The sequence below is a fragment of the Rhinopithecus bieti genome, unplaced genomic scaffold, assembly GCF_001698545.2.
Source record: "Rhinopithecus bieti isolate Rb0 unplaced genomic scaffold, ASM169854v2 scaffold_13400, whole genome shotgun sequence".
In the NCBI taxonomy this organism is placed as follows: domain Eukaryota; kingdom Metazoa; phylum Chordata; class Mammalia; order Primates; family Cercopithecidae; genus Rhinopithecus; species Rhinopithecus bieti.
This window is the reverse complement of record NW_016807991.1, coordinates 3,241,353-3,250,776: the sequence shown is the minus strand read 5'-3', so window position 1 is coordinate 3,250,776 and position 9,424 is coordinate 3,241,353. Positions and strand designations below refer to the sequence as shown.

The window sequence follows — 9,424 nt, the reverse complement described above, 5'->3', positions numbered from 1 at the left end:
CATATTTTTAAATAGAGTTTGCACAAAAGGAGAGTTCGGTCCGTATTGACTAACGGCTTGCTTAAATTCGATTAGTAACTTAAAAGGAAAAGTGGGCCGGGTGCGGTGGCTCAAGCCTGTAATCCCAGCACTTTGGGAGACCGAGACGGGCGGATCACGAGGTCAGGAGATCTAGACCATCCTGGCGAACACGGTGAAACCCTGTCTCTACTAAAAAGTACAAAAGAAAAACTAGCCGGGCGAGGTGGCGGGCGCCTGTAGTCCCAGCTACTCGGGAGGCTGAGGCAGGAGAATGGCGTGAACCTGGGAGGTGGAGCTTGCAGTGAGCTGAGATCTGGCCACTGCACTCCAGCCTGGGCGACAAAGTGAGACTCTGTCTCAAAAAAAAAAAAAAAAAAAAAAAAAGGAAAAGTGGCCAATTAGCTGTATTCTGTCCTCTCTGCTGGATGATAGTAACAGGAAATTACCATGCTTCAAGTCTCCCTCGGCTCTAGCTTTTTGAATATAACTTTGTATAGCACCACCAGTTGCTCCAGGTTTTAATGTTGCAACTACAGAAGCAGTAAGTTTTTCAGCTAATTCATCTTCTCACCCATTAAGGGGAGAGAGAGGAAGTGGCCATTCACTTAATTCAGCAGGTAGAGCTGACAGGCTAGTAAAACATACTTTTTAAAGTTTTCTTTTCTTTAATCTCCTCTGGTAGCTGTTCCTCACACTCAGAATCTGGTTAGTTTTTTACACTCCTCCTCCTCTGAATCTGCCTCATCATCTCTTTGAAATGGCTCAAGAGCTGCCTTTATTAGTGCCCACACTGACCAAACAGAAACTCCAATTTCTGCTCCTTCTTTATACGCCTTTTAACAATCTCTGCCAATTCTCTGCCATTCATCTAACTCCATAGTCCCTTGTTCCGGAAACCATGGGCAAAACTGCTTTACTGTATGAAAGAGTGATAACAAATTCTGAGTACTAACTTTCACTCCCCCTCTTCGTAATAAATGCCTTAAGAAATTTAAATAATCAGAATGTATGCTTTCATTTTATCCCATTGTTACCCTGGTTCTTCTGAGCACTCAGCTTTCCTGTCAAGCTTTGTTTAGACGCCCTCGGGTGTCCTTTGACGATGCGTCCCCCGCTTTCACACGCTCTAGCATTCCTTTACCAGGGTGTCACCCCATGTTGGGCATGTTGGGGTGATCAGACCCAACACCAGGTCATGGGGGCAACAAAGTCTGGTGGAGTCAAAGGAATTAGAAAAAGACAGTTTGAGAGAGAAAGTGGGACCAGGGGGCCATCGTGTGGAGGCTCTGAAGACCCTGATCTCTGGGAGCCCACAGTATTTATTGGTGCTAAAAGAAACAGGTGGTGAGGATGTGGGGGTTGAAAGGAAACAGTGTATCGAGTGATTGACAAACATATAACATATGAGTACTTGAGATAATGGGAGTGCTAGAAGCAAGGAGACAGCAAGTCTAGCTGACAAGCAAGCGCTGCCTCAGCTTCTCTTCTAACACAGCTTTTCTCCCAACAGCTTTCTGTTACCCACGGCTCTTACAACCTAAACCCCTTGGCCGGACACAGTGGCTCACATCTGTGATCCCATCACTTTGGGAGGCCGAAGTGGGCGGATCACCTGAGGTCAGGAGTTCAAGACCAGCCTGGCCAACATGGTGAAACCCCGTCTCTACAAAAATACAAAAATTAACTGTGCGTGGTGGCATGCACCTGTAACCCCAGCTACTGGGGAGGCTGAGGCAGGAGAATCACTTTAACCTGGGCGAAGGAGGTTGCAGTGAGCCAAGATCACGCTATTGCACTCCAGCCTGGGTAATAGAGCAAGACTCCATCTCAAAATAAAAAAACCTAAACTCCTTAACTTGAATTCAATGCTCTCCACATCAAGCTGGTCTCTCTTCAGGTTCACCTCCCACTGCAATGGTGGATCGCCCTGCATGAATCCACCATTCAGTGCTTCTGCCTTCTTTGTCACCCCCTCCACCTCAGCCTCTTCTGTCTCCTGTGTTCAAACTATTCCCTTCAAATGGCATGTCCTCCTCCCCTCTACTGATGAAAGTCCTATGCCTTTTCCATAGCCCAGCTCAAATGCCCACTTAACTGTCTCAGCCCTCCTACCTGGTTGTGTGTGTGGTGGTTTTTTGTTTGTTTGTTTTGTTTTTGAGACGGAGTCTGGTTCTGTCACCCAGGCTGGAGTGCAGTGGCGTGATCTTGGCTCACTGCAACCTCTGCCTCCTGGGTTCAAGCAATTCTCCTGCCTTGACCCCTGAGTAGCTGGGATTACAGGTACCCAGCACCAATTTTAGTAGAGACAGGGTTTCACCATGTTGGCCAGGCTGGTCTTGAAATCCTGACCTCAGGCGATCCACTGACCACAGCCTCTCAAAGTGCTGGAATTACAAGCATGAGCCACCATGGCGGTTTCTTTTTTTTTTTTTTGAGACACAGTCTTGCTCTGTCGCTCAGGCTGAAGTGCAGTGGTTCAATTACGGTTCACTGCAACCTTAAACTCCTGGGGGCTCAAAGTGATCCTCCTGCCTCAGCCTCCCAAGTTGCTGGGACTATGGACATGTGTCACCACGCCTGGCTAATTTTTGTATTTTTTTTTTTTTTTTTTTGAGACAGAGTCTCGCTCTGTCGCCCTGGCTGGAGTGCAGTGGCCGGATCTCAGCTCACTGCAAGCTCCGCCTCCCGGGTTCATGCCATTCTCCTGCCTCAGCCTCCCGAGTAGCTGGGACTACAGGCGCCCGCCACCTCTCCCGGCCAGTTTTTTGTATTTTTTAGTAGAGACGGGGTTTCACTGTGTTAGCCAGGATGGTCTCGATCTCCTGACCTCATGATCCGCCCGTCTCGGCCTCCCAAAGTGCTGGGATTACAGGCTTGAGCCACCACGCCCAGCCATTTTTGTAGTTCTTGTAGAGATTAGATCTTCGCTGTTGCGCGGGCTGGTTTTTGAACACTCCTGACCTCGCCGTTGTGATCCTCCGGCTGCCTTGGCTTCCAAGTGTTTAGATTACAGGCATTTGGGCCAGGCGCCAGTGGCCTCACAGGCCTGTAATCCCCCAGCACTTTGGGAGGCCCGACGACGGGCCGCTCCAAGGAGACTCGAGAACCATCCCTGCGGCTACACACGGCTGAAACCCCTTCCGTCTCTAACTTTAAAAACACAAAAAAACTAGCGCAGTGGCCGGCGCTGTAGTCCCAGCTACTCGGAAGCTAGAGCAGGAGAATGGCGAAACCCCGGGAGGCGGAGCTTGCAGCTTGAGCTGAGTCCGGCACAGCACTCTACAGGGCCTGGGGGTGACAGAGCAAGACCTCTACTGGACCCGTGCCTCCAAGAAAGAAAAAAAAAAACAAAAAGAAAATAAATGACCGCATTACCACGCCGCTCGAGGCCGCCCGCCACGCCCCTGGCCTACATGTGTTACTCTTGTCGCAAAGCAGAGCACACAGGAGCCAACCCTTTCCTGTTCCCCACGTGCTGTGTCAAAATAACATGTGCAGACTGATTTAGCTGAGAGAAAAGGTAAGACGAGATTGTTTTCTGAAGCATAATCTGGAGATGAGAAGGCGCGCGAAACCACTAAATGATAGTTTTTGAAATTATTGTGGCTAACACATTGATGCATTATTAAGGTTTACAATATTGTGGTTGGTGACTGCCTATAAACCCCGACCTCTATGCACCAGTGGACTGCAACCTTCATTCCAAATGAAAGCATTCTTCCGTGATGGCTCCAATGTTATAGGAACAGAGCCATTAACAGCCAAAAAGAAAAAGGCAAATCTCGCTTATAGTGTGAAAAGGCCTTCAGCTGCAGCTGCCTGAACAGACGAGGGTCCCGGCTTGCAGAGGGTGTTTAGTACGTCACTCTGCTTGTCTTTTACGGCAGAATGATTCTCTTTTGTCTAGGTGTCTCAGCCTTTCCCGATTCATGTTTTCTATCCTGAAAACAAAAAGACTGCAGTTAGGCCCAGATGCTCAATCAGTGCTTTTCAAAGTGGTGAGAGGAGTTGGAAGCTCAATGGGAAGCCAGGAAGCCGAGCAGTTACACCAGCAGGCACTAGCCCGCAGGCCTCCGTCCCAGGTCAGCATCCTCTCCTCTTCCTAGAGCTTCTCCCATGGCCGGCCTTGGACTCTCCCCTGCCCCTTCCTTACCTGTGTAGACTCTCGTCCACACAAATCAGTTTATAGCAACTTAGGGCATTTCCTGGTACCTGATTCTCTGAAGTTTAACATCTTCTTTTGTTGGCTCCTTGGGTGTCTCGCTGGCCTCAGCGATCATGTCTCGAATTTTCTGCAGGCAGTCTGCCAGATTCCGGAACTGATAGCGGCTGCTCTCAGAGGTGAGGATCAACTCTCCTAACCTGTTGATCTTGTTTTTATGCTGCAGAGGACAAAGGAAAAACCGGATTCCTACAGAGTAAAGGTTTAAAAGCCACTGAGGGATTTCTAGGGAAAGAAAGGAATTGTGGTTACCATGATGGCTATCTTCTGCCGCACAGGCTCTGCAATCCAGTCGGCAGTTGCCAAATGGAACCTGACTTCCGCCTTGGAATTCACTGTGGATGAAAGGGAGAAGGGACCATGGGTGCCTGAGACTTCCAGGAAGGATCAACCCCTGGGTGACCAGTGACCATCCTGAAACAAAGGGAGGCCAGAGACCTAACCATGTACATTCCAGCCTATGTCCAAGTTGGCTATGAACAAGTCTGCAAAGACAGTGAGGCACTCTTGGGCAAAAATAGACTTCCGGTAACTAAGCACCCAGTGCTTCTCTTACAGTTTTACTGGGTTGAAAAAAAATGGAGGGAATGGGTTGCACCAGAATGAAGGAAACCCATTCTTGGAGCTGGCTGCCACCTCACACTGCGATTTCTCTTTGTTTAGACTCACAAGCCGATCCTAGTCCTAGCAACCCACAGCTGAATGTCTGAGAATCAGACCACATTCAAAAGAATAGAGAGGATTATTATAAGCCGGCAGTATTAAAGCTTCTGCTGAAAAATCCCTTTATTCCATATGAACATAAACACAGAGTTCCTCAAGCCCACCTCCCAGCTACATTTTAAAGCAAAAGAAAGCAACAAGGCTCCCCGTACCTTTGTTCACATTCTGCCCCCCAGGACCACTACTCCGACAATAAGATATTGTCAAGCGATCTGTAAAACAGAAGAAAGTACACACACAAAACTGATTACCTCATGGCAAATGTGCAAACTGCTAATTAACTATCAACACAGCTATCCCTATTATATATCTTTCTCTTTCAATGACTTTTGTTTGTTTGTTTGTTTGAGACAGAGTCCCGCTCTGTTGCCCAGGCTGGAGGGCTGTGGCGCAATCTCGGCTCACTGCAACCTCCACCTCCCAGATTCAAGCAATTCTCCTGTCTTAGCCTCTTGAGTAGCTGGGATTACAGGCGCATGCCACCACACCCGGATAATTTTTGTATTTTTAGTAGAGATGGGGTTTCACCATATTGATCAGGCTGGTCTCAAACTCTTGACCTCGTGATCCACCCGCCTTGGCCTCCCAATCAATGACTTTTATATACAGTCATCCCTCAGCAGCTGTCAGGGATTGGCTCTATGACTCCTGTGGATACCGAAATCTGTGAATGCACAGTCCCTGATATAAAATGGTATATTTGCAAATAAGCTGCACATATCCTTCTGCATACTTACAACCATCTCTAGATCGCTTATAACACTAATACAATATAAATGCTATAAACACTATGTAAATACTTGTTATACTGCATTTTTTTTTCTTTTTCTTTTTGAGACACAGTCTTGCTGTGTCGCCCAGGCTGGAGTGCGGTGGTGCACGGTCTCTGCTCACTGCAAGCTCTGCCTCCCAGGTTCACGCCATTCTCCTGTCTCAGCCTCCCAAGTAGCTGAGACTACAGGTGCCCACCACCACACCCAGCTAATTTTTTGTATTTTTAGTAGAGACGGGGTTTCACCATGTTAGCCAGGATGGTCTTGATCTCCTGACCTCGTGATCAGGCTTCGGCCTCCCAAAGTGATGGGATTACAGGCATGAGCCACCGCGCCCAGCCTATACTGTATTGTTTAGAGAATCATGAGAAGAAAAAAATTCTGCACAAGCTGCAACCATCATTTTTGTTCTTTTTCAAATTTTTTTTTTTTTAACAGTCTCACTCTGTCACCCAGGATACAGTGCAATGACACAATCAAAGCTCACTGCAGCGACCATAGTTCACTGCAGCCTCAAACTCCTGAGCTCAAGTGATCCTCCTGCCTCAGCCTCCCAAGTAGCTAGGACTACAGGCATGTACCACCATACCCTGCTGATTATTTTTTTAAAATTTTTTTGTAGTTATGCGGTCTTGTTATGTTGCCCAGGCTGGTCTCAAACTTCTGGGCTAAAGTGATCCTCCCAAAGTGTTGGGGTTACAGGTGTGAGCCACTGTGCCCAGCCTCTTTTTCAAAGATTTTTGATCCACAGTTGGTTGACTCCATGGATGTGGAACTCACAGATACAGAGGGCCAACATATATATAAATATAACATTTGGATCAGTGAAGCTGGAGATTATTCACAGATGTCAAAACTGAAATTAGAGTAAGTAATTTTCTCAAAGTCACACAGATAGCACAAGTAAAATCAGGACTTGGCTGTCTGCTTCTAGCCCCGTACATGCCACCTGATCTGCTGCCCTCACTTTTTGCTGCTTGTTTTCTGTTTGTTTTAAAACAAGGATTATTTCAAAAGTTCAAACTAAGGGACAGAGTTAGTTTCATCCAAGATGTGGTGGATGTGGAATCTCAACAGACTATATAAGCTCCAAGAGGGCAGGACTGTGTCTAATTCATGGTGTGTTCATGGCTGTTCCCTGGGCCTAGCTCACGGTTAGTGTTAAAACATCTGTTGGATGTATGAGGAGCTGGGAGCTCTAGCTTCAAACACTGGCTCCATCACAAAGTGACCATGATCTTGGCAAAGTCTCACTGTTTTTCTTGGTCTAATTTTTGTTTGTTTTTAATCTGCAAAATTAGGTTTCATCCTTACCTTTTTATAAGTAATGAGAAGCAGTCTTGTCATATCTGAGGAATGGAGGGAAGGCATTATATTGGGAAAATTTGAGAAACTGCAAGAAGTTTGGGTGGCAAGGAACTGTGGCACCACGGTGGCACCACGGTGGCCTCAGTGAGCAGCAGTGCCTCATCTTGGGACTGCTTTTAAGAGGATTTCCTCCTTTGGAAAAATCAAATTAAATCCACTTTCTGACTAGGTAACAAGTGCACGTGCCACTGCAGGGGAACAGTTCTGCCATGGTGATCGCTGGCAACCCTGCACGTGGGCAAAGCTTGAGCTGCAGCTGACCGAAGTCTTTATAGGAATGGAAAGGTTCAGGATTCATGAGAGTGTGGGAGGCTGGTGAGGAGCTACTACCAGGCCACTGCCCACTTGCCTGCCTGTCTCCCCCTAGGAGGCTGTCACGAGACACTTCTCTTCACCTCCAGTTCTGAGGAGATAAGAGGCTTTCTGCCTCCTCCCCTACACACATGCTACCCTTACGGCACAGCTTCATTTTTATTTTTTGAGACAGGGTCTCACTCTGGCACCCAGGCTGGAGTCCAGTGGCACAGCAGCCTCAACATCCCAGGCTCAATCGAACATCCCGGGCTCAAGGGATCCTTCGGCCTCAGCCTCCCAAGTAGCTGAGACTACAGGCAGGCACAGCTTCAAGCTATAAAACTGCTTTGCTGCAGCATGTGGCTCCTCAGCCACAGAGTATCCTGTCCCTTGGGTTGTGGTCATCTGGCCTCTGTTTTAGAGTCATTTTGAGCAAGGGCCACAGGGAACCAGCACCTCTGGCTGCTCTTCCTTGCACTATCTATGGAAGTCACACACTCTGCAAATCTCAAAAAGGCTCATTGTTGCTTTACAGACTGTAACTGTTAGGCCTTGCTTATGCTTGACAGGTGCAAAAGTTTACAGTTATGCAAATGGTTTATTTTCATGGAAATGCCTCTCACTCTTGTCTCCCAGCCATCAAGTTTGTCTTATCTCCCTATTCCTCCAGGCAGTCACTGTATTCCTTTCAGATATAGATATCTTTCTACACAGATATGGATATCAAAATAGACGCAGATATATTGATATAGATATTCAGAAATAGATATTTCAGGCCAGGCACAGTGGCTCATGCTTGTAATCCCAGCACTTTGGGAGGCTGAGGTGGGCAGATCACGAGGTCAGGAGATCGAGACCATCCTGGCTAACACGGTGAAACCCCGTCTCTACTAAAAAATACAAAAAATTAGCCGGGCATGGTGGCGGGCACCTGTAGTCCCAGTGACTCAGGAAGCTGAGGCAGGAGAATGGTGTGAACCTGGAAGGCGGAGCTTGCAGTGAGCAGAGATCGTGCCACTGTACTCTAACCTGGGCGACAGAGCGAGACTCCGAAAAAAAGATATTTCAGAGATATAGAGATGTAAAACACAAATGGTAGCTTATAAACTCTCCTGTGTCTTCCTCTTTTGATTCATCTATTGTAAAGAGTGCTCCACGTCATGAGAATGTCAAGAGCTCTCCATTCACGTGGCACACGGCATAGTGCAATGTGAGTGGCCACACCATCATTTATTTGCTATTCTAAATAATGCTACAAAGATTCTACTTCTGCACACCCAGAGACAGTCTCTTTAATTGGGCTGGAGAGATCTGGAAGGAATGTGTGAGGGATGAGAGAAATGACTGATTTTTTCTTTTCTTTTTTTCCTCTGAGACAGAGTCTCGCTGTGTCACCCAGGCTGGAGTGCAGTCGTGCAATCTCAGCTCACTGCAACCTCTGCCTCCCAGGCTCAAGTGATTCTCGTGCCTCAGCCTCCCGAGTAGCTGGGATGACAGGCGCCCACCACCACACCCAGCTAATTTTTGTATTTTTATTTTATTTATTTTTGAGACAGAGTCCCGCTCTGTTGTCCAGGCTGGAGTGCAATGGCAGGATCTTGGCTCACTGCAACCTCTGCCTCCTGGGTTCAAGCAATTCTCCTGCCTCAGCCTCCCAAGTAGCTGGGATTATAGGCGCTTTCCACCACACCCGGCTAATTTTTTTTTTTTTTTTTGAGGCAGAGTCTCACTCTGTCGCCGGGGCTGGAGTGCAGTGGCCGGATCTCAGCTCACTGCAAGCTCCGCCTCCCGGGTTTACGCCATTCTCCTGCCTCAGCCTCCCGAGTAGCTGGGACTACAGGCGCCCGCCACTTCGCCCGGCTAGTTTTGTATTTTAGTAGAGACGGGGTTTCACCGTGTTAGCCAGGATGGTCTCGATCTCCTGACCTCGTGATCCACCCGTCTCGGCCTCCCAAAGTGCTGGGATTACAGGCTTGAGCCACCGCGCCCGGCCCCGGCTAATTTTGTATTTTAGTAGAGACAG

The 9,424-nt window shown here is 47.9% G+C and overlaps 1 protein-coding gene across 1 annotated transcript in view; it reads right to left on the bottom strand.

Annotated features, from left to right (window-relative positions):
* Nucleotides 1–3,883: 3,883 nt before the first annotated feature.
* Nucleotides 3,884–9,424, bottom strand: part of MRPL58 (mitochondrial ribosomal protein L58) — a 10,809-nt gene continuing 5,268 nt past the window's right edge. Inside the window, exons 2-5 of the mRNA XM_017884590.1 lie at nt 5,119–5,217; nt 4,496–4,578; nt 4,234–4,403; nt 3,884–3,962 (exon numbers count right to left, since the gene is read on the bottom strand). Of these exons, the coding sequence (XP_017740079.1) occupies nt 3,884–3,962; nt 4,234–4,403; nt 4,496–4,578; nt 5,119–5,217 (431 nt within the window). The remainder of the gene's footprint in view (nt 3,963–4,233; nt 4,404–4,495; nt 4,579–5,118; nt 5,218–9,424) is intronic.